At 36.5% G+C, this 25,262-nt stretch overlaps 1 protein-coding gene across 1 annotated transcript in view; it reads right to left on the reverse strand.

Moving 5' to 3' along the window:
- Positions 1 to 23,291, reverse strand: part of CASD1 (CAS1 domain containing 1) — a 23,591-nt gene extending 300 nt beyond the window's left edge. The window contains exons 1-17 of the mRNA XM_005418573.3: positions 22,992 to 23,291; positions 22,199 to 22,319; positions 20,618 to 20,662; positions 18,418 to 18,480; positions 17,200 to 17,244; positions 14,361 to 14,484; positions 12,460 to 12,674; positions 11,075 to 11,500; positions 10,580 to 10,669; positions 9,901 to 10,020; positions 8,787 to 8,943; positions 7,175 to 7,254; positions 6,174 to 6,275; positions 4,744 to 4,884; positions 4,127 to 4,204; positions 3,053 to 3,145; positions 1 to 2,034 (exon numbers count right to left, since the gene is read on the reverse strand). The exon at positions 1 to 2,034 is cut by the window's left edge and continues 300 nt beyond it. Coding sequence (XP_005418630.1) covers positions 1,768 to 2,034; positions 3,053 to 3,145; positions 4,127 to 4,204; positions 4,744 to 4,884; positions 6,174 to 6,275; positions 7,175 to 7,254; positions 8,787 to 8,943; positions 9,901 to 10,020; positions 10,580 to 10,669; positions 11,075 to 11,500; positions 12,460 to 12,674; positions 14,361 to 14,484; positions 17,200 to 17,244; positions 18,418 to 18,480; positions 20,618 to 20,662; positions 22,199 to 22,319; positions 22,992 to 23,014 — 2,190 coding nt within the window. The 5' untranslated portion in view covers positions 23,015 to 23,291 and the 3' untranslated portion in view covers positions 1 to 1,767. The remainder of the gene's footprint in view (positions 2,035 to 3,052; positions 3,146 to 4,126; positions 4,205 to 4,743; positions 4,885 to 6,173; positions 6,276 to 7,174; positions 7,255 to 8,786; positions 8,944 to 9,900; positions 10,021 to 10,579; positions 10,670 to 11,074; positions 11,501 to 12,459; positions 12,675 to 14,360; positions 14,485 to 17,199; positions 17,245 to 18,417; positions 18,481 to 20,617; positions 20,663 to 22,198; positions 22,320 to 22,991) is intronic.
- Between the last annotated feature and the right edge of the window lie 1,971 nt (positions 23,292 to 25,262).

Below are 25,262 nucleotides of genomic sequence, written 5' to 3' on the forward strand. Positions count from 1 at the left end.
TTCCTTCCTTCAGTCACTCAAATGTATTGATCAATGAAGGTAAATTCCCAAGCACTGGAAGTAAATATGCACACAGCTGAGTATCTTTTCAGTATCTTGAAAACAGCTGGCAGACTTAGTAAAACTGCTGAATTTGGGGGAAGCGAATGATTTCTTTTTTGGTTTTTGTGATGAATGACTGCTCATTCTTTAAAAGAAACTGTTCTACACCACACACAAAAAAATAAAAATTGAAGTAATTATTTTCATAAATTTGTTTTGCATTCATTCATGGCTGCAAGATTGAATTCAATGTTTTACCTGGGATAAGAACAAAAACATGCATGTGACAGTATATACGGTACAAATTAGGATTCATGTTGTTAGTTATCATACATAATTGCACATATGCTTGGAAAATAATATTGCTCTCATGTTTTTGACTGCTAACAAATAATCAGAAGAAGAGTAAAATGAAAAAGCAACCAGAAGTCAAACTATTACTTGAACAAAACCCACAACCAACCAAGAAATGTCCATAACTTCACTGATTAGTAGAATGTAAACAACAGCTTGCCACTGCCACACTGAAGGACTGTTTCTTTCAATTTTAAGGTTTTCGCTAAAGGAAAAAATTAGTAAGAAAGATTGGGCACTCCTGAAAAGGATGGGAAAAAAGTTTTCTCCAGACAGCTCCAATCTCATTTCACTTGTAATTCTGAGACTCAACCATCTTCATGCAACAAAGTCGACCACTCAATCCCTCCTCCTCATGACACCAACAGATGGACTTGCATCCTCTTAAATGAAAATGATATTACAGCATAGAATATGGCATTAGTTCCCTAGCGAGACCTAATTCAAGGTCACCTACTGGGAGAGGGTCAAAGATCACTGTTCCCCTAAGATCTCATGGAGTGGATATGATGGGATTTCATCTGACTGAAAATGTTGGAGGGTCTTCCACAAATTTCCTATCTTGAACTGAGTCTTTGAATTTTCATTTGTTTGTTCACTGGGATTGTACACAGAACTACACACAGTTAAATGAATTAGTGAAAAATTTATGAAAAAGCAAAGAATTCTAGGAAGAACTCCCAAATTCTCTTTATAAAAAAATTTTGTCTCTGAATTCACCGTATTTGCTGAACACATCTTAAATTTCTAAAAAAACCCTCATAAAGTATTATGTAAACTTGTATATAATCTTCAACCACTGAATTGATGATTACTTTTTACTTCCACATACCAAGGGTTTCATATAACATGTATTACTATTTCCACCCCAACACTAATTTCTAACCAGCAAATCACCACTTTGCTCAAGCATTGCCGTGGTCGGGCTGCCTCGGCGGCGGTTCCAGCGCGGCTCCAGCGGCTCCCGGCCGCGCGGGGCGCGCTCCTTGCCCAGGAGGCAGCGGCTGTTCCGCGTGGCGGGCGCTGGAACAGCAGCGCCAGCACAGCAGCCCCCGGCCCTGGGCTCGCCCAGCGCCAGCTGAGCCCCACGACGTGCCCATGATACTGCTCAACCACTGCACTGCCTCCTGCCTCGTTTCAACAGATATGTAAACAGAAACAAACATCCAGTAGAAAAGACTCATTTTCACATGCAATTCTGTACAGTGCACTCTTGTTTCTCAGATTATTTGAGAAGGCTATTTCCACACAAAATATGTACATTTCCACTATATACATTTTCCACACGTTTAATTTAAATGTCTTCTTGTACCTCCAGTTGAGAAGTTTTGTTCAGGCAGACACAAAGTAAACCCGAAGAAAGTTTCCAAGTTAATGCCTTGACTGATCTTGCATTGCTGAGAAGAAGTGTAGTCCAGAAAAAAATCCAGCTATGCATAGCAACCTTTTCAGCAGAGTTGAGTTATCTTTAGGAACCACAATCTGTGCTAGATCATTAGTGATCTGAGAAATCTCATGTGCCACGCACACAAATATGAAAGTGCTGACAAGAACATTAAACATTGGATATCCAGGAATAAGCACCAAGATGCCCTTTGTGTCTGCTGCCAGCCAAATATGGTATTGGCAAATGAAGAGCTAAAAGAAAAAAAATAGTGTTTAACAGTACTTATATATGTAAATATTTTTACTTAGCAAAACCCATAGAATTATTACTATTGCATCAACTGATACACTACTACTTAAGTTGAAAGCTGTTTTCCACATGACTTTGCTAGTGAACAAAACCATGAGCTTGTTAAATCACACAGGGTTTGCTTGGCCATTAACCAAATACAGCCCAGAGGAGCATTGGATACATCCCATCAGAGCAGGGAAGAATCTGCCTCCCCCAGTTACTGTCTCTCTGCTGAGGCTCTGAACTGACATGCTTGCAAATAACAGAGAATGCTTCACCTGCTGATGAATGCACAGCTCCGTGGAGCTGATCAGCACCTAAAACCCACCAGGAAGTGGAAAAGTGAAATGTGATCCTTTAAAAAACCCACAAAATCATGTACCCTGTATACACGGTATTGCAATGAGCTTCTCCAAGAAATATATTTTAGTAATACAATAAAATGTCACAGTTAATATCACTAAAGAGCAAATAAAATGGGAAGGAAGATAATTCCTACTGTTGGAAAATATACACTCAATGGAACAAGGTAACACTTGCATTAAGAAGGGGTTTATTTGTAACGGTACATTTCTTTATTAGTCACAAAAAGCTTTCTAGGGCAAACACATTTAGAAGTGTTCATACACTAGTAAGTAAAATCCATGCAAATTCTTCAACTGGCCTAAATTTTTATCTTCCAGCTGAATAAACCTCACAGCATATTCTAGCATTTAATCTCCACTCCCACCGCTTTAATCACCCCATCCCCTAAAACAGCACAAGAATTAAGCTTGCTACTGTGAGACTGCTATTTCAGCCATGATTCTTAAGTGCAACAAAAGCTATAATGCTAAAAGAGGTCAAACATGACAGCATGGTATTCAGTAGGCCAATAAATGTTTTCTCTATGTTATAGTCCAATCTAGACAATACCCACCTAACACCACCTAACATTTCTAAGTTTTAATTCACTGTACTTCTGGTCATTCTACTTACCTCTAAAGAAATTTTGCCGAACCAGGCAAAGAATGAGCTATACACAGATCGGACATATCCGGGAATGTTCCTGATGAGGATGAAAGCTAAAATCTTTGGTTTAAAAAAAAAAAAAAAGGTAAAACAAAGAAAGTGACTGTGGATGACAAGCCAAACACACATAAAAAGTGTATCCAATTTCACTGCACTAAGTGCATCATGCATTAAAATTTCTTTAAAAGCCAATACAAATATAAACCAAACAAAAATCCATGCAGTTTTTACTTAACAAAGTAGGTATTGAAACTAAAAATATTGTACACAAATGCTTACAGCATAGCAGGTCACATTAACATCTCCAGTAGAATCATGGCCTTGATACTGACAGGTGTTACTACATGCCTCCTAGGCATGGTCACAAAACATCTAACACCATGCCAGCCTAAAATAAAGGTGGCCACAAATTTGAGTTAACCCTCAATTTTTAAAGAGAGGGTGTCAAGATGGACAAAATAATATTAAAAATTAATATTATCCCTCTTGCTGCCCCTCAAGAGAACAGGACAAAATAATGAGAAAAGAAACAGGGCATAGAATGAGACAGTTGGGGTATAGTGGGACAGGGCACACAGCAAGAGGAACATCTAAATTGAAGAAAACCACATGAATGGCTCTGTGGCCCACATCTTCTCTGTCTGGAAGTGACTACAGGGTTCCATAGGTTGCTTCGTACACTAATACCTCCCAAACACTCCTGCTTTTCTACACCTTTCTTCTCTTCCACAGCTTTCTTCTTTTCCACTGCTATGCAAATGGTCAAAAGTTGGGTTTGGACTTAAATGGTGCATATGAAACCTACACTAAGGGCATCCAGATAAATCAAAACCAAAATCACAGTGTGCAATTTCAGGGCTTAAAGGCAATGAAAAACTGACTAATGTTGTTAAACTCTTTTTCACTTTCAGACATGGGAATGAAGCTCAATATCTGACATTCCATGCAAAAGCACAAATGTATTTTCAAACAATTTTTAAAAAAGCTCAAATAAGAAGAGACTAGATTCTATCACAGTACTCAAAAAGGACTAATAATTACCTGCACCACAGAAACAGAAGGATGTAGCTCATTGCACTCTGTCTTGTTTTTACAGCTACTAGCCCAAATAGAGTAGGTCTAAAAGATATTAAAAATTTTGTCTGTGTAGCAATTATATGGACATATAAAAATGAAACATGAGTATGATATTTTGAATTGTTTTATCATTAGTAGGTTCACTAAAATGTGGGACACTAACAGAAAAAAACCTACATGATTTAACCTTTGTGTTTCTCTCAAATTCTTCTTTGCAACTAATGAATACTTATCTGATGAGTAATTCTTAGTAAAACTTTTTTTATCAAAAACAGACAAGCAATCAAGTGTAGAGATAAGAGCTATGTTATCTACCATGTTATTTTTATCATCCAATTTTCTTTTATGCTTTGACATAAACTGAAAGAGTAATGATGTTTTCATCTACATCTGACTGAACAGAAAATATTTTAAGTGAGTAGATAGGTAGGGCTGAACTGAAAAACCCAGCTAAAATATCTCCAGATAAAGATTTGATTTTTCAAGGTTTGTTAGATAATACTGATTAAACAACAACTTCAGAAAAGTTATTTTTCATATATTTACAAACCTGATTATACTTGGTTATAGTAGATACTTACGAAAAAGGACACTATTGAAATAAATAATAAAACATTTGAAACTCTGTTGGAGAAAAGAGGATCTCCTTTTCCTTCTGATATCATCTGATGTTTCTGCAATGCCAGATAAATAAAAGCAAACAGCATCCCATGAAAAACCACCTGTAAAAGACAAACAGAATGCAATTTATATTTCATGGCTTTTACTAGTACTTCAGGTATAAACTCTTACTAGAAATGCTACCAGATAAACTACTTTTAAAGCTATGATACAAACGGTCCTTTTCCCAGATTTACTCAAGCAAACAAAACCAGACTTTCTGGTTTTATGACACAAGATAGTCATAAACTGAATTTTTAACTCAACACAAAACCTACAAATAAAGAACCTCTACTAATGCTTCAGAGAGCATTAAAGACAAGACAATTGAATTTCAAGAAGATTTCAGGTATCTACTATCCCCTCTGCAATCTACGTCACTACTGAAAAGGCTTTTTCTGGGGAAAAACCACAAATCTTTGGCTTTCTCCCAAACTGGCAGGTGAAAACATCCAAGAAGCAGGACAAGTGCTTCCCCCTCTCACAACCACAATTCTTCAACTGAGTGTTTTACAATCTTATGCCAAGTTCTTATCAGCTGGCAACATGAGGCCGTTTCAGGCCCACACAGTGCTTGTCCTCTGTACTTATTTTGAGTTCTGCTCTTCAGCAGCACCACCCAGCCCACAGTGCTCACAGGAGCCAGCAGGGAGCACGGGCTGCCAGGCAGGGTGTGCTGCTGCCAGGCAGCCGCGGGTGTGACAGTGCTCTGCCACCCAGACTGCCCCAGGGGGACACATGTGGCACTGATCCCATTAAGGGTAAGTCCAGCACTTAAAGGCTTCCATCTTAGAAACTCCACTCACCTTTGCCAAGAAGAAAAGGAAAAAAGACCAATGTCTCCCTGTTCTATTCCCCCACATTGCAGAGTCAATAACTGAAGGAAGGAAAGCACTTTCCCAATGAAAAATAATTTAAAAACAGGTACAAGAGTAGTCTGGTTTGGGCACCAAGATGCTGATTTTAATGTTCCATGTTACCTTAAAAGAAATATATCCTTAATTGATACAACTTCCAAAAAGTATTATTAAGAAAGCAGTAATTTTCCTTGTCTTTCAACAGCCTGAAGTGCTACAGATGTTAAATTTTCACAGTAAAATTTTTGAGAAAAGACAGATCTAGGATACTTGATACTTATTTTTTTTTAAATCCAGAAGCAAATAAATGAACCTCCATCTTTTAAGCAAGGCTTAGATAGACATTTGCAATACTAAAGAGGGTGCAGCTTTGTCTTTTATTAAACACTGGGGCAAACTCCTGTTTTCTCCAGAGGGCAGGAAAACAACCCTCTTCCCACAAATTAAAACATAAATTTAAAAGACAAATAAAAATTTATGCAAATGTTACATACGTAGCGATCCAGCTTCCACCTAAACCACCATTCATAGACATTCCCATTCAGTTCAAAACACTTGGACAATGGCCAAAATGAAAATATCTTCTCAAATGCACCCTGTAAAAGACAAACATGGAAAAAGCATTAACACTGACGTCAACTGTATTTACTAAATTTAAACCAATAACATGTTTAATATTATTCTACCCTTATTTCACAAGCTACATGGCACTAGAAAAAAAAACCAGGATTCCTTAGTAAAAGCTAGGAAAAGGAAAAGGAAAAGATAAAGGAAAAGGAAAGAAAAAAACTTCACAGGAGAGAGAGTTTGAGTTTTGCCTCCCCTTGAGGTATTTGCACACCTTCCATTTTGTACTGCTCCTCACAGGGAGAGATCCACTAATAGGTACACTAAGATGAACTAGTAGATTCACTAAGGTTGTGATAAGGAATATGCACTCCAAGACTACAGTTCAACAGGCTGAAAACCAGTGAGGGATTAAAACCACACAACCCTCCTGTAAGATCCTGGAGAGACAAACTCTACCCTGACTTCTGTCAGCTGTACTTACAGCGTGCAGGGAGTTGCTAATTTAGCCTGAGAACCAATCTTTTGATGTGATATCAAAGCCAACACTAGGTCTCTAAGGGACACAGAACTTTGTTATCACCATATCACCATATGCATCCCCACATGCTGGCAAAACCCAGTAACTCTAAGCACATGAAAAAACCCCACCCCAAACCCAAAGCACAGGCCCTTGTATCTACTGCATTCACAGTAGTACATTGAGAATATGTCAAACATAACAAACCAATGAGTAAGACAGACAGTTGTGGGTTTTTCCAGCACCCAAACCAATTCAAATATGAGAAGAAATCAAAAGGTTCATTTTTTTTCTTCTGCATTTATGATACTGGAGCAAATACACAAGTTATGAGCACATCAAAAAGTAGAGACAGGTAATAATATACTCCTAGGTCATTAAGGATAAATATAGCCAAGATTTACAAACCTGAGAATATGACAGAAAATATATACATGTCAGTAAGCAAATCAGTTTCAGCAGTAAACCAAAGTGCCACATGCAGCTCCCTGAGGAAGAAATAAATTAATCATTATACTGCCATTAATTTTTCAACAGCAAACCCCAGGACACATTAAGTAATAACTGCCAATTATTTAGTGTAGCTATGCTTTGTAATAGATCCATTCATAAATAAATGTTCAAATATTGCCAGCAATATTTTATCACTATCTACATTTAAATTTTACTTTAAGCCATTAAAATAAACATTCACAGCAGCCTAAAATCTATGAAGTTTTAAGCCTAAACTAAGCCTCATTTCTTAGACTGGGACAAAATACATAAAGAAGATAATTTAGGTGTTCAAACAGAAACACTGTTTTAAAACCTCTGCTTTCCCAAACACTCCGCACAGGCAGTCCTTATTCCAGGTGAGTATAAATAAATATATACATAAAAATGCCTTCCTTTGGTCATGTGAAATGAGTAAATATTATTAAACTTTGAGATATCAGTTTTACTCCAAAGTTCAACTGCAGGTCATTAAGGATAAGCATCTTGTTGAAACAAGCCTGAGAATCTACTCCTCAAAGCTGTCAACTAAGCTCTACCCAAACCTCAGCATTGCAACAGAGATCATCTCCCCCTCCAACCATACATATTGGCAGCTGTAAAGAGGATCACAAACAACTGAAAGCTATCATTGAAAGATTTTCTGGTTTCACAGTACACTATTGCTCCAAAGTACACGAGAGTAATTTCTCTGTTTCTGGAAGAGAAGTGCCATTGTAGAAAAAAAAAAACAAAAAAAGGAAGATATTTGCCTTTGAGATAGCTTGTAAAACTACTCAAGTGTATTTTTGCAGCATCTATTCCTCGTATGTATTTGGTATATTTCATGGTCATATCTTCAGGCTATAAAATGGGGATACTCCTCCATCAAAAGGGAATGAGGATTTAAGGCTCTTAAGGTTTTAGTTCTAATTTAGGCAAATTAAATAATAAGCATTTACCACATGCTTTACAGCTTTTTAATGAATTACAACACATAAATTGGGATTTCACTTCCATTTTTATTTAAAATATTTGTACCACAAGACATACTTCTGATAGCTCATTTAATCTAAGATACTAGGAAAGCAAGCCCCATGTTCTTATTTGGCCAGCTAAGGCAGAATTGGTGCTCAAGCTGGACAGACACCTTGGCAGCACAGAACGAGATAGTATAAACACTCCCTGTTCACATTGCACCCTGAGTGCCCAACAGACACTGCCCCAGCCCCAGTGAGCACAGACAGTGCAACCTATGGTTTTCATTTCCATCCAGTAAAATCACAATTCTTGTAAAACACATTCCTGATGATCAAAACCTATTAAAAAGTATTCTAATCTGACTGTAACCAGAGGCAGAGTTTAGTCATCAGCTGTTATATTTTTCAACTGACCTAGTTCACCTATGACAAACTGTATTTCTGTGAGCAGCTGTTTAGCATATTTTGACTAACAAAGAGACTGAGATCTACTAACAATGTCATTTCTGTATGATTATCATTGTAATAACATACATGTTTTATAGCAGAAAGAAAAAAAGAAATCCTACCATTTGCTTTCTTCTGGACAATCTGAGGCCATACAGCTAAGGTGGCATAAATGATCATAAACCAGACAGTGACTAATGGCACAAAATAGTAGAATTGGTAAGGTCGGTCCATCACTATGCATAGTACCACAACCAAGAAATTGAGACGAAATAAAACCTGAGGGGTGTCAGAGGAGAGAAGACAGAGGATATGTAAACTGGGAGGCAAAGCTGAGAAAGATAAGGACATGTTCCTTTAGCACTGTACAAAAATATCTATGTACTTTACATTGAAACACGGATAAAGTAGCACAGGGAACATCAGCAGGGCAATGCAGGACTGCAGGCTGATTATGCGGTTCTGGACCTGTCCTACCCTGACCTGCTTGGGTAGAGATTGTGATGAAAATAAGGTTAACCCTATCTGACTATTTCCCAGGCTGGGGAGCAAGTGCTCTAGTTGCTGGATGCTGTTAATGTCTCTTTCACCCCTCCCCCCAAAAAGCTATCTAGGGTAGCTAATTTAAAGCCAGGGTAATGGCATCACCAGGCTGTAAATGTACATTTAATAAGCACAATGACCAGTGTTACAGGACAATGTAAGACCTAATAGCAATAAAAGATATGCATTAGAAAAAAAATTCAAGTACTACAGCATATGCTGCAAAACCTAGGAGGAAAGCCACACGCTGCAAAACCTAGGAGGAAAGCCACAAAACTATGTCGTCCAGTGTTGTTATGGTGTGAAAAATATTTTTCTTTATTAATAAATGTAGGCTCCAATACACTGTCTTTGGAAGCCCACCTGGCTCATTACTTACATATTGCTATATACTGTAAATTGCTCCTGCAATGGAATCTCCATTGCTATTTACTAGAAAATACTTGTCTTGTAATTTTAGAGTGTACATAATTCCATTTTTTACATTTTAAGTATCATTTATATGGTTTAAGTTTGTATTAGATAAACACTACCAATTAAACAGCTCAGATTACATAGACACAACAGCCATTTTTATAGTTTAAACCTTGGTTAAGTGATCTGATATCACATTATTTAGAGAGTACAGATATATTATAGATATTTTGCTATCTGAAAAATTTATTTATAAAAATAGTAGGCAGATATTCTTACCTGACACACTCTGTATACACCAAAGTCCCCTTTTATCCAAAAATATGAGAAGTGCCCATAACCTGTTTGAAACAGATACGCAGCAACGAGAACTCGAATGTGCATGTACACAGGCAAAAACTGTTGAGAAAAATAAAGTACCTTTTATAAATGTCCAGGTAAATATTTTTGGCTTTCCTTTTGCCCAATCTCTTTTATGCTATTTCTGCATTGCACTAAATCAGATTTAACTAAGAAAAGAAACACTGTGGTACATTGCCCTGTTTCTTACTAAGTTCTTTCGGTGTCCTAATGTCTGATGTTAAAATCAATTTTTTCTATTTATTGCTCTACACTTGCCATATTCTATTACTAGTTATGAGAGACTTAAGAAGGGCTCTTTGAAAGTTCACCTTCAACAGTTTCAAGTTGCTAGCAATTAAAAATAAATTAATGCAATATTCTACACAGAGGACACATTTTTTTTACTGGTCAAGTAACATATATAATGTTTTTATCAGTCAAATCTACACTTAGAGAGAAAAACTAACTCTGCTAATACCATGTTTAAAACAACAGAAACAATAGCATTATTGACTCATTCTATTCAGTTCTAATGTCCATTTACACTATCTTTCTTTTGAAATAACATACCCAAATTGCATTCCCCCTAAAAGCAAAAGAAATTCAAATCACTTACAGTGCTTGCTCCAGAGATATGGTAAATCAAAATAACAAGTTGCATCCAGCCCTTCCATTCATCAGTCTGTTCTCTATTTAACACTTTAGTCTAATGCAAAACAAAACAAGAGTGTTGCTATTCCAAACAGAACAAGGAACATCTACAAAATGAGGAGAAAAAGTTCAAACAATAAACCACTTTACGGGTAAATGGGTCTCTCTCAACTGCAAAAGTCTTGTCTAGTGGGCACAGATTTAACATGATTTAAATTCTCTTTTAGCTGAGCTCTGATTCCAGTTTGGAAGAGTGAGAATGACTGAAGTGGTGACATCCATATGGCTTCAAAAAGCCTTTGCATCTAATTCTATGCAGACATTATACTGCTTGAGACAGCATTTTTTGCAGGTGAGTTACACTGACTTTGAAACACTAACCTTGAATACTCAGAAATGGGCTATTTTACACACAAAGTGGGAAACAACATTTTAAGTGGGATGTCAAGGTGATCATTACCTCTTTGGTATTTTCAGTATAAAATACCCCCAAAACCAAGATATAGACGATTGGTATGAAGAAAGATGAATGTGTGTAAAATTTATTTTCCTTCATGAAAAGGTTTGCTCTGTCACACAGATAAAAATAGGTCATGATTAGACCAAGTTTGCAAAAGCAGTGTAAGAGCATCTCTAAAGTAGAAACGTTAGGTGTGCTGATGGCAGGTTTCTTCTCCTCTCCACTTTCCAAATCAGTGCATGATTTGTTCTTCCGATAATTATTCCGATGAATTAAGCTGATAATTAAATATCCAAAAATGGACAAAGTAAAGAAACAGAATGCTATCTTCTGTATCAGAGTGAGAGGAGGCTGAGGCTGGCAGCAGGAGCCATCAATGGGCTTCATTATTTTATTGCAGTAGACATTCATAAGAATCATTGCATTCTGTAAAAAAAATAAGCAGTTTTGGTAATTAATTTCTAATAAGAAAGTTAACATTTCCATCAAAAGAAATTTTTTTTTGCATCATGCGCTGACATCAGACATGCAATTCTCCCTTATCATTACAAAAATAAAATCCTCCAGTCCCACCATATAGCCAGTTGCATCTAACAGTCCAGTCAAAACACTTCTTCCAAACAAAAAATACTTGAACTTCTAGAGGTAAGCAAAAATGGCTAATCTTAGAACAGGAGGGTTCTCTCATTATTTCTGTAAATGAAAAACAGCTCACAAGCTTGGGTTCTAAAGAGGCACAATAATGCAAGTCTCTAAAACATGACAGTGAGACTGAAACATGTGGTAAGATGACATTTAGTTCACCCAGGACTTTAAAGCAACTTAAACCTGCGAAGGAATGGAACTAAAAGTGACATAATGGGAAAGTTCCTTCACAAAAAGGGCAGGCAGAAAAGCTCAGAGGGGCTCACTGCATGCATATACATATTGATTAGTAAAAGAGAAGAAATAAAGCCAGAGGCACTCCATGCAACCAGGGAGATCCATACTGTGTGTTTATTAGCTTCTTCATGCTCCTCACCAAACCAAATTTTCTGGACACATAGGGGGAAATTTAAGACTTAACTTCTTAGCACTGCTTTACAAGTCATTACCACCTTAACTCATTCATATACATGAAAGCATGAAGTTTGCACTCAGGATCTAAAAGATCTAGTGGATTAACAGCTATTTTAAAACAGTTATGCACTAATGTTTCTGCAATTATATTTTTTAAAATGCCTATAAAACTGACTGCACTCCAAACCACTGGAATTTTTTGAACAAAATTCCCTGACAAATGCAGTCCTCATTACATCCATACTGTTTGCAGTTTCAGAACATTCACTTCAGATCTTGTTTTACTATTAATACTGTCAATGTTGACCAGTGATAAAAACACTTACTGTATCTCTGCTTGATTCAGGGAGATGCAGGCCATCTGCAGACTTCATGATAGTTTCTTGTGCTATCAATTTTGATACACTGAACACTTTAACTTTAGCTTTGGAATTTCGGGAGCTGCTGTTCAGAATACGAACAGCTGCTTCATTATAAGCATCTATTTTCTCATTAGTGATCATTTTCCGACTTTCACTCAGCATATCTTCGTAAACAGGATCTGAATTTCAAAGGACAAAGAATGAATGCATTAATCTTAGACTTATCAACGAGTTTCCTTAGCTCAAGTTGCACAGGCTGCTTTCATTTAACAGGTCACAATTGTTTAATTGTACAGAAAAAATGTACAGCAAGGAATAAATGACTGCTACAGTTACCAGAGCTGTTTATCACTAAATGTTCTTATCACCATTCCCTATTAATGCATATGTAGTTGTAGGTTAGAAAGCTCTGGCCAAACATGAATGCTTGTTTAATTTCTCTGAATCCAGGAAAAGCAGATAATGCTAAAGTGCAGAGCTGCTTATGCTTTCTCTCAGCAATGGAATCACCCAAGAAAAGACTCCAAAGGAAAAAGGGCAGAAGACAGACAGCAGAATAGACATATGAAAAAAACAACAAACCAAACTTTCTCAAACCCTCTTTTCTTCTGTGGAAAAAAAAAACAGCTCCTCACTTCTCATAAGTCATAAACGTACTCCACTTGCTCTTCTTGATTCCAGTTTAACTTATGGCAGAATCTCAGTTTTACAGAGAAAAAGGTTGACTTAATTGCCTACAGGCTTCAGAAATTATGTAAAGCTTAAAAGAAAGTGATATGGGGTTTTAGATCAAAAGGTCAGCCAGAGGTCTTTAAGCTCCTGTGAAAAGCTCCTGCTGTGACACACTCTGTGAGATGCAGATTGATTTACTTTTGGTACCTATAGGTACCCCTATATTTGGATAACCAATGTCTAGACAACTCTGTACAGATCGCTTTTCCTCCCACTTGGGCTACTAAAGAGCTCAGAGATTATGTGAATGGACAAGGTCCTTAGCAGTACCATGGTGGGACAAGTCTGACAGCTAACTGCTTCTGGTATAAATAACCATGGCTTTGAAAGGAATGGGAAACTGATCTGCTGATTCAGATTTACCTCTGGAACCATCTTTGATAGGAACTTGGATGTGACTGTAAGGGTACAGCTGGGTATATTGCTAACAGGGCTCAAAATCTGCCTGTGTGTGTAACTAAGGTGATGACAATCTAAAATGCTGTGTCCTGTGGCAAAGAAACCAGGAGAACATTCCACCTATGAGCTCATTGCTCACTTTCAGGGAAATATTTTAGTTTTATTAAAGAAAAGCAAAACAATGTAAGCTTGGTGCCATAATAAAAATGTCACTAACTCATTGTGAGCCATGATTTCTCATCACAGCGTAGGGAAACAAGTTTCATTCTAGGGACTTAAATTCTCTCTATTCTCAAGAGTGTCTATTCATTCTAGACACACACAGAGGATGCACTTGTTCAACTTCTTCTATTATTAATATAACCTGAAAATTCAATTGAACAAAAAACACAGGAATACTGCTGTTGCATGCACCTGCGCTCTGGACTCCCAGGAGGTATGCACAGAGCACAGCACAGGGGGAACAGACCTGGCATGTTGAGTCTGAGAGTAAGCTAACCAAGAATTAAGAGTTCATGAGGCAAAGGTTTTTCCTGCTAGAGCTTTGAAATCTCTACCAGGAGTTATTTAGGTATCAGCTTAGTTATGATTGCAAGAAAGGAGAGACTGAAGCTCAACCAACACCTTTTTCAATCTGCAAGTAAGCAGTATGGATTATGTTTTCCATAGCCTCCAACATAATGATTTAACAGACAGTGAGGATAAAAATTGTTACCTACTGTTCATTACTTTACCTTGTAAGACCCAGTAAACATCACTACTTATTGCTAATTTTTCCAAAAGAGGTGCAATTGAAGTGATATTGATTTTATATTGTGCAAGAGCTTCGTTGCTGCCATTGTGAATCTTGATAGACCACTGGAGAAAAAAGAAATAAATTCAGAACATGTATGTCTGAGGACCCCTAATTAATTGATTCCCTTGCTCCATTTGTAGCTATTTTTCATTATTTCAATACAGCTAGATTTCTTCAGTTTTCTTTTCAAAAGTGCTAAAAAAATTCTTTTGGACCAAGCAGCTATCCAGACAGATAATTACATTCAATCACATCATCCAAATACAGAGTATTTAACATTCAACTTATGTGTATATTTGACTTTTCATAAATTAATTTTAATTCAAAGTCTCCTGGCTTTATCCAACAATGAAGTAGCAAAGCCACTCTTGTTATTGAAAAATCTTGGCCAGTTCAATCAATTCCCCTCTAGACTGACTACAGCAAGAGATGCATGCAAACAAAACTTGATGGTGGTATCAAGTTCCAATATTTCCATCTGTTTTGCAGATATCCACAAAGGGGAAAAAACCTCAAAAACAAGAGCCATTTTAATTTCTGGTTTAATCTTCTATAAGAAATCCCTGGGAGAATGCTGTAGCCACTCATTAATTCCTCCTAACTTTTGACAATTATTTCCCACACTGTATGAAAAATGGAGGCAGCTTCTTTTTAAAGTGTTACTGTATCTCTACTGACCGAGTAAAAACTAAAAAAAGCAAAACCATAACAATTAGCCTAAATGTAGCAAACCCTATTTATCTCTAAACAGCCACATAAAAATTTCATCATAAGACAAGTACACTGATTAATGCACTTCCTGAAAATATTATTCAATATAAATTAATACTTTGTGAAGCCAAATAACATACAGCTGCTCTGAGAACTCCCAACGGAAAAAAAGAACCAGTTTCTCCCAGCAGCTAAATACTTAATTTGAAACACCAACAGTATTTAACAGACAGTTAAAGGAGCATGTTCCATGCAACAGGAAGTGAGGAATTAAGAAGCAGGGCATGGTAATAACACTCTCAGAGAAGCTCCTTTTCCCAAAATACGAAAGCAAGTGACTTTTGGATGAGCTGGAGCTCCTCCAGCTTATAGGACTTCTATTTATAAACTGTTATGCAGTTGCCATCTTAAGACAGACATGTCCAGGCTGAAGTAGCATGGCCAACCCAAGAGCTAAGTTAAAGATATAGGTAAATTTCAAAATGCAACAAAGTCCAAGAGCACACACCAAGAGCACGCACCAGTTTAATCTAGTGGCAGGATACCACACCACTGTCAGCTATGGTGAGGTCGCTGATATGTTTGATTTTTGAAGCTTTTATTTTTTTGGAAGCCCCTTAAAATAGAGGATGTTTATCTTTGCTCAACTCTAGATATCATATTAAATGTTTTGCATAAATATACTAGTGTTAAAAAGAGCAGAGCCTGCCCTGCATATTGTTAGTTTCTATCTCCTGCTGTCCACAAAAGGCAACAAGCTAGGGCTAATATATACATACAAGTAAAGGGAATTATTTAGCTAAGAGTCCTGCAGCTTTGCAACCTGACCTTCTGCATGCCAGAACATTATCCATATATAATGGCATTTTCTATATGGAGTACAATGACTCATCCTAGTAATAAATGCTACAGTCTCAGACTGAGAAATTATATTCTAGGCTTACTACAATTCCTAAAGCTCAAATATTTATGTGGATCCTATAGAGGAAGGGAACTTAGGGGTTCACCTAAAGGAAAAGGAGAATTTTTGATGCCTCAGGAAATGTGTGGAGGGCTACAAACACACATGACCTCCTCTTACAAGTGAGGGAGTTCGTCCTTAGATGGGCATGCCCACAAGTTTCCAGATTGGTAGAGTGCCTCAACTGTCTCTAAAACAAAGTGCTTTTGAAGGATTTTGTTTTAAATGCAACATATTTCCCCCCCTTTACATTTCAGCTCCTATGAAAATAAATTAGCTAATTCTTTCCAAATTCCAATTCCCAAATATTTGGAAGCAAGGGACATTAAATGTGGAAATAATGAGATAAGTGTTTGTTTGATTTGACTTTGTTACTAGAACAGACTAATTAAGGGGGCCTGCTGAATTCCATCCCTGGAAGTTTTAAAGAATTGGTTGACTCTTGCCAAGTGCAACATAGGTAGAAACATCCTGCCTGGTGGCAAACTGATGGGTCAGGACACCTCTTCTGGTACTTGTCAGCCCTGTTTTCTGTGATGCTGCAATGCATATCAGTGGTGGAATCTTCCAGTGCAACAAGATTCCTGAACTCCAACCTCTTAAACTGTGGAATTATCCATGTAAAATTATGATTTTTACCTATATATACATACATACACACACACACACATATATATATATACATATATATAAAAGAAATATATGTGGTGAAAGAGACCATCCCAGATTGGGCCATGCTCAAAAGTCGAATTTTGTGACTGAAAAAGGTGTATTAAGAATACACTTCAGTTAGTATGCAAATACTTTAACTTTTAAAATTAATAATCTGCTTTTAACTAAATCCACTTTATTAGCTAGGTTAAAGCAAATTAATGCTTATTAACCAGTATTGCTGACAAAAACCAAGTACTGTACATCACACAGGTATAATAAAGCATACCTGATATTTTAAAAGTACTTTTAGTAACAACAAATTCACTGAGAATAAATATTTTACTCCAAACTGTGTTTAACAACTTGCTCATGTAACCAGCTTGAAAACATTAAAAGTTATCCTACAAGAACTTCCTTCTTCACTAAAATCCTCTATATATGTATAACTTACCGTGGCAGCTCCTACTACAATTATATGAGGTTTTGCCACAGAACCCTAAGAAACAAACAAAAAAAGGAATTAGTTTTAAAATATTCTTAAATTATATTAAGACTCATATCTTCATTAACTGTGACTCACTTGTCCACCAGCTAATGGCTACAAAAGAGTAGATTGCAGACATATTGCAGAGAACATACACCTGATACATGCAAGATACATAACAGAATTACAGAATCTACAAAAGCATGAAGTATCAATAAGCACCTATAATCCTGATCAATTGAGCAGCATAAGCTCTCTTTAAAACATCTTCTCCTAAGGTCAAGCAAACTGTAGATCACACTACTGAACTTTTTATCTCAGTCTCAGCACTGTCAAACATCTGTTGGAGCTGCTGCACTGACCATTATCACCTCAGGGGCATGTGACAGTTCTGTGTAAGACAAGGACAAGGGCCAGTGTACTCAAACAAAAGAGCACAAGGAAGCAAACAGTCCTAACCACCTCAGAACCAGTTTTATCCCAGCAGAGCAAGGAAAACCAGCTGCTCTCAATTTTTGTAGAAACCACAGAAAAAGAAAACCAAATGATAACTTCAGCTATCCTGATGGAAAGTGTTGTGCAAGAATGATCAACAGGATAGCAAAATAATCGCTGTGAGCTACTACTAAATAACTCCAGGCTATTGAAAGGTCAACAAAGGAAGAAACAAGAAAAAATTAGCTGCCAATCTGTAAATGTATTACTTGTCATCAGAGTTACAGAATAACATGACAGCCTGCATCATAACTGAAACACATAAAATAATTAGCATGCTAATTGAGGGAGATATTGAAAACAAATCAAATCAAAGAATTCTTGACTTTGCAAATTTCCTTTGCCCTTCACTCTGAAATGCTCAGATTAACATATATACAAAATCATAGAACCATAGAATATCTCAAGTTGAAATGGACTCATAAGGATCAAAATATTTGGTCACATTAAAGTGGAGTCATTGCTGCCACAGAGGAAGTAAAATGCCAAACCAGACTGAAATTCTTTTAGCTCTTAATAGGATTAATTGACCTGCTCCTAAGAAGTAGGGTTTTTCTAGTTTTCTTAGGGGTTTTTAAGGTCTAAGCGACACCATCCTTGGAAGACCAGGAGATAAACAGAAACAGATACATCAGTAAACATCCCCCTTTCACCACTCTGAAGTCAAATTATAGATCTCTTAAAACAAACCTCAGCCCAAGATTTGATACGTTGCCTCATAGAGCCATTAACTTCTGGATACCACAGAAAATCCTGTCAAAAAAAGGCAGTTACTCTGTAAGCTTAAAAGACAATAGATAGACTAAAACCAAAAAATGCAAAAAACCAAACTAATTGCCATCAATTCAATTCTAAAGGAAAAACATTCGGCTCAGAGTGTGATTTCTTTATAATTAGCATGAAAAGCCTGATATCTTACTCCAGCATGGAAAACAGAAAGCAAAGGAGAAAAAAAGAGGAGAAGAAGCCAACAAATCCACAAAACTTTTCCCTCATAAAAACCAAATTTTTATTTGTAGTTCAGGAGTCAGAATTTCACCAAGTGGTATTTTTTAATGTCTGCCAAATGAGATGTCCTTGGGTTTCTACTGCAATCAGGAATAAATCCACATAAGGTCACATCTATAACTTATTAGAACTTGCTTTTTGCTCAGTTTTCCACATCCTTACCAGCAGATTTTCTTTGTTTCAAAGCTTAAAATAATTGATAGCATGAAATCATAATTTTCAAACAAAATCAAAACCTAACAATTCTTTTAGATGCCAGGAGCAGTGCTCAGCTTTCATCTAGAAGGACAGTCTAGACTAGTGCTTTTATGTCTCCCAGGGAAAGCCATGACTTCCTAGCATTTAGTAACTCCTCAGGACAGCACTACTGAATAGTCTAAAAATACACATCGAAGGAAAAACGCAGGGACTTCACATGCAGAAACTATTGTGAGGAAACTTTGTAACAGAATGCTGAAACACTATCAGCAGAGAGGAAATTTCCATCTTCCACTCCTCTGGATTGTTACATTTTGTAGTTCACTAGAGCACTGTCAATTCATTATTTGGCTGTGGAACCTGTGAACAATCATGCAGTCCTCTACAGTGGCTGAAGGTCAGAAGAGTTACCCTGATGACTAGAAAGGGCAAAATTAAACTCTCCACTTGTTCCTAGTAATTTTCTGTTTTGATGGTCAAGTATTTTCTACATTTGGATGATTGGGTCACAGCCAGTCTGAATATGGAAATTCAGCTACCATGCCAATAATGTCAAAGGGCAACACTGCATCAAAACAAGGAAGCAGCAGACTGGAAATATATTAACTATGAGACATCTCCCAAAAGCCCAGACCTGCCATCTCAAATCTTTGTGGTTAAGGAGTTTTGAAGATGTGACCCTGCCAGGCTAGCCCAATGCAAATCATGCTGCATCAGCACTTTCCTCCTGCCTTGTGCTCTGTCCTATCTTTTCCAGCATTCAGATAACCACATGGTGAACCACAACAGACCTGACTGAAAAGGAATCCTACAAAGCAACTTTTTGGCTGAATTGACTCCTGAAACAACCCACTCCACAGCTTACCAGCGCTAGCAACAGCACAAACACAGGAACATACTGTGAAGGCCAACAGAGTAGGTCAGCACATGCTTAAATTGCCATAGGCTTACCACCCTAAAATGTTATTTTGTACCCTAAACCTTAACCATGTACACAAACAAGTATTGAAAACCCGTATTCAGAGAACTCTGCAAACACACTACTTCTTTGGTTTTGGTGAATAGAGAATGAGTTTTCTTCAGGGCATAAATAAATACATGACTAGCACAATGCCAGCACTGCTGACAGCTGTCATGGGAAGCAAAGAAAGCTATTGACGACAGCATCTCCATTGCCAGGGCAGAGGAGAACAAAGCCCCCCAGAAAAACTAGCCTCAAGTACTTTGTTTACTTTTAAAAAATATCCACATTGTAATAAACATTGTGCTTATTTCTCCATGTAAAAACAGTGGAAGGAATACTTGTTGGAATAGCATAGAAAACTCAGTGGCAATTACAATTACCAATCCAGGGAGACCCAGATATGTATTTTTACAGCATGAAAAGAGTAAACTTCCTGGCAAAAGGTATGCTTGGAAAAGCCAAATTGGAAGATCTGACAAAAATCATACATGGTTCCAGAACTTATGCCCAAAACTAAGCCACAATATAAGTACTCCATGCCAAATTCTCTTACAATATAGTATGTTAAGATGCACTGTGAAACATCTGTGAAATATTTATAAAGAATGTTGATGGTCTTAACCTTCTTTTAACTTTTCAGCTCTGATGGCATTTTCAATTATATTGTATGAAATAATAACATGATTATGGTTTGCAATTTAACACTAGATAAAAACTTACCACTTTAATTGAAGCAGATTTATCTTCAAACGGGATATTTCCATGCTGTCAAAAAACCCCAAAACAATAAAAACAAAGTAAGAGAAACTTTCATACTGAAAACAAAATATTTACATACCTATGCTAACTTGCTCTCACCCAATATTTATCTTCAGTGGAGAGGATTTTTCTTGTATAAACTTGTCAGTGTATTCACACAAAATATTTATGTTGCTTTCTTGATAAAACAAGCTACTAAAATAAACAGTTATTTTTCCTGGAAGCAATCTAGCCAACAAAGTCTGAAATGCTTTCTGCTCACTCTGTTACAAAGGTATCAAATGTTTTCCTAAATTTAGCCTCCCAACATAAGAAAAACTTATGACTTTTCCTCTTTTTTTCCTTGCACTGCCTTATTCCAGCCTTCCTTTTCATCTGCCCATCTCCTTTACACAAAACAACCAATACAGTTTTAATTAAAGAATAAAAGAAAATAGTCTGAGGCAGAAATAAAATCTATAATGCATTATTAAATTTTCTGAGTGAAAACTGTAAATCAGAAAGGAAGGAGTCAGATATGCATTCACAATACTCCTTTAAAATTATAAAATACAATATTAATTTTGGTACTGATCCATAAGAACAAGTGTACTTCTCTTCTTCAAACTGAGATCTTGATTTCAATAACACTTGACAAAAAATACTCTCAACTCAAGATCCATTACAGCACTCTATCATCCCACCATTACTTTTGGGCAGCAAGAGTGACCTAACCAATTGACTAAGAAAACCAGAGTTCTTGGATCAATCAAACATCTTGTTTTGACAGGTGGAAGTGATTGCATGCTGCATGCTGGACAAGCTGCCACCCTGCACTTCTAAGTGACAGAATTACTAAATAATTGACAAATCTGATGTACTGTTGAAAGGCATCTTTTCCATCACACATGTACATACATCTATGAAGACGTGCTCAAGAAGTATCACAGAGCACAAGAAATCAGCATTTTGTTCAACAAATTATACACCTAAATCCTTTCTTCCTCCTTCCACCTGGCTGCAGTTTACATACTTAACATTATAAAATTCAGACAGCTCTTCATCAGTGATCAAAAAGAAGGCAAGACCTGAAGATATTTTTAGTTTCAGCTTCAAGTTAGACCTGGAAATCTGTCATTGCCCCAAGGATTTTTATGAACAGATTAGATCAGCAATTTAACTGACATTTTAAATGACAAATTAGAAGGCATGAATTACTACTATTTAAAAACACACAAAGGAGCAATCATTTTCTCATCCAGAAACCAAATACGAAGCATAAATTGCTATGGGACAAGTCAGCTTCATTAATGTATTCCCAGGCTGCTGCAAGCTTTCTCCTGAGTTCCAGTTCTCTACTCAGATTCGCAATTATCTCATGTGTACCCAAACAACTATTTTGGTCTAATTTTGTTCTTCTTCAAAAGACCTTTCTGTGCTTCTCTTTTCATATGTCAAGGCCAGCAAACAGTATCATTTGATTTTTTGAAGTTCAGACAAGAATTATGAGGTAAATTGGGAAGAAAGAAACAAAAAATCAATCACCAAAACAAGCTATCTCACCTTAATTCCCTCTTCTTTGACTTGAGGATTTATCAGTTTTATGAATGAATAGAACAGCTGTCGAATTCTAGAATCTCCTATAAATACAACGTGTTTGTCTATGAGGCAATTTTTTGCTTCACTGTAAAACAAAACAGCAACATTACAGAAAATACATACCTTAGAAAGAAGTATTCTCAAAATCTACAGAGTTATATAGATAATTCTAAACATTATATCCAGCTCTAAGGCATGATAAATTTTTTTAACATGCTGAATTAATAAACAATTTATTGCAATTTACTTAGAATTGAAAATGAACTCTCCTGCTAATGTGATTAGGCAAAAAACTAAGCAGGTTTTCCTATTATGTGTGCTACAAATACAGTTGTTTCCAAAGGGTAATATACAGCATAACTCTAAAAAAAAAAGGGTTCTCTTACTAGGAAGTGAAAAAAGTCATAGGTAATTTTATTTGGGATAGTTTTATTTTCAACTTGACATGTAAGGTCAGCAATCTGAGAGTGACATATGCAGCTTCATGTGGCTTTCCATAACTTGTGCCAGTACCTCCATCACCAATATTTATTTGTATATTTATACAGAAATACAACCATGGTAAACACTGTAGACACAGATAAAGTACTTGGAAAAGACTTCTTCCTCATAAATGTACATATTTGAAAGCCTAGAGATTCAGATATAAAATGAACAATAGATTACACTATTACTACATTTGCAGTAATTACTACAGCTGCAGTCAAACAACAATGATGCTTATTTACAGATGAACAGAAGACATGAGTTTCCTTACCTATTTTTATACTTATGCATCATACAACTGTGAGGTTGCCATACTTTTTCTCCAAGAAATCTCCCACTGGACAGAAGATACTCACATGTATCACCACCTTTGAAATGTTATATTAAGATTAGAATTCAAACACATGAAATATAAAACATAGCCCTGTTGCCATTATAAAAAATACTTTGACAACATCTGAAAAACAGAAATTGAAATAATCAACAGCAGTAAACAAATTTAACTGATTGTAAATACATCTTACACAAGCTTCTGCAAGTTGCCTTCTCACTCATTATACAATATTGTTCTGTAAATCCCACCCCTAGCCACAAAATGTTAGTGATCCCACTTCTGCTGTCAGAAAAAAGTTGTGACTTAGAATGGCATTCCTTTAAGAGACGCCAATCCACTTTGCTATCTACTATCCCAAATACATTAATATGAAATAAAGAATAGAACTGTTGAATAAAGTAACCTTCTACACAGAATCACCATGCACAGCATCTTGTATAGAACATAAAACTCATTACAAGGTTTGCAAGACATATGGTCATGTGGTCATCTTAGAACAGGTGATATGGGTTAATACACAAAAAAAAAAAAAAAAACCAAACATTTACACATCAATTTGCTGATGATTCTGAACTGCACTTATCTCTTCCAGTCAATAAACTTTATGCTAATTAAGATTAATCATTTTACAGGTGTTGATGTTTCAGGTCATGTTAAATTTCAAATATCTCAGTTATGAAATCAGTGACTGTTGTCTTCCCAACTCCGTGTCAGATTCTGCTGCTTTATAACTGAACACAACTGAACCCATTCACTGCAAGAGAAGTTGCTCTCCAACATTTTTGTCATACTTGGCATTTCCAAGCACTGACAAAGAGAGAAATGGTTGTGAATGAAGTGGTAGGGACTAGTTCTAGCTTGGGCAGTAACAATGTACCACTGCCCATACATAACACTTTCTCTGAAACCTTCACTTCATTAAGCTCAACTCATAATTTGGTTTTCAAGCAACACAATTTCCCTCATTCTCAAACTTGAAAACTATTATTTCAAGTAAGTTGCATAAAAAATGAAACTGTCAGGAATAATAAAAAAACTATCTAATGAAAAGCAACATGAGTTTGATAATGAGGTGGTTTAGAGTTATTACTGATATGAAGTCCTCCACTTTGTAGATGATGACAGCTAGATGTATGAAAGTGATGTAAGAGTGAACTTTGTAAAAAAATATCCACCACTAATCAGACTCCCTCTGACATCCATTAACTTGCTGAGAAAGATGTGTAAGAAAATCAGGAAAGTTATTAATGGTCAGACCAGTGGTCAGTCTAGCCTAGTATTCCATCATCAACAGGGGCAAAACGCAGATGCTCAGAGATTAATAAGAAGAGGGCAAATAAACATTATATTCGTGCCTAATATTCTCCCAAATATGCTCAATCCAAGGATTTGCTGAAAGGGACATGCAGTCTTCAATTTCTTAGCACCCACAGAATCCTTCTAGAGTTTTCTATATCCAGAGCTGATGCTTGAAGAATCATCTGCCTTTATCTGAAATATGATTTCTACTAGATTTCCTTGGGGCACTCCCTGGTTCTTCAATGAGACAAGGCAGTCTGGACTTATATCTGCCATGATTTGTAGACCACTATCACTCCTTTCTCAATCAAGTTTTCAAGATGTCCTTACATAGAGGTCATGGTCCAAGCTCAGTACCTCTGTACTCCATGGCACTCCCACCACAATAATTGCCCATAAAGACATCAATCCTTCATCCTACAGTACATTCACTGAAGTAACATTCCAAACATCACACACTGTATACATTTCAAACATAGAGACAATACTGCATGTCAAGGGGGGTTATGCCTTCTTTCCCAACTTCAGGTATTGGTTATCTTACTATTGCCCTGAGCAATATTAGAAAACTCCTGAAACTCATTCAGGCTATCACTGAAGTTTGATATCTTCCTTTAAACATAACTGTAGAAAATAAGGAGAGAAGATGAGGCAGGGGAATAAAAAAAAAACTGAAACAGCAGCCAAGAAAGTAAAGAGGAGGTTACAAACCAGACAGTGCCTCCAGAAAAGCTCAACTCTGGATTTAGCAAGTGAAATAGCAGTCAAAGAACTATGCTCATTTTAACACACCACAACTTCTTCTCAACCATCAATGAGATCTTAAAAGAAAAAATGAAACAACAAAAATAATATAATAAACAACAAAAAACCCAACCAAAAAACCAACCCAAAAGAAAAAGAATTTCA

This window comes from Geospiza fortis, unplaced genomic scaffold, assembly GCF_000277835.1.
Source record: "Geospiza fortis unplaced genomic scaffold, GeoFor_1.0 scaffold138, whole genome shotgun sequence".
In the NCBI taxonomy this organism is placed as follows: domain Eukaryota; kingdom Metazoa; phylum Chordata; class Aves; order Passeriformes; family Thraupidae; genus Geospiza; species Geospiza fortis.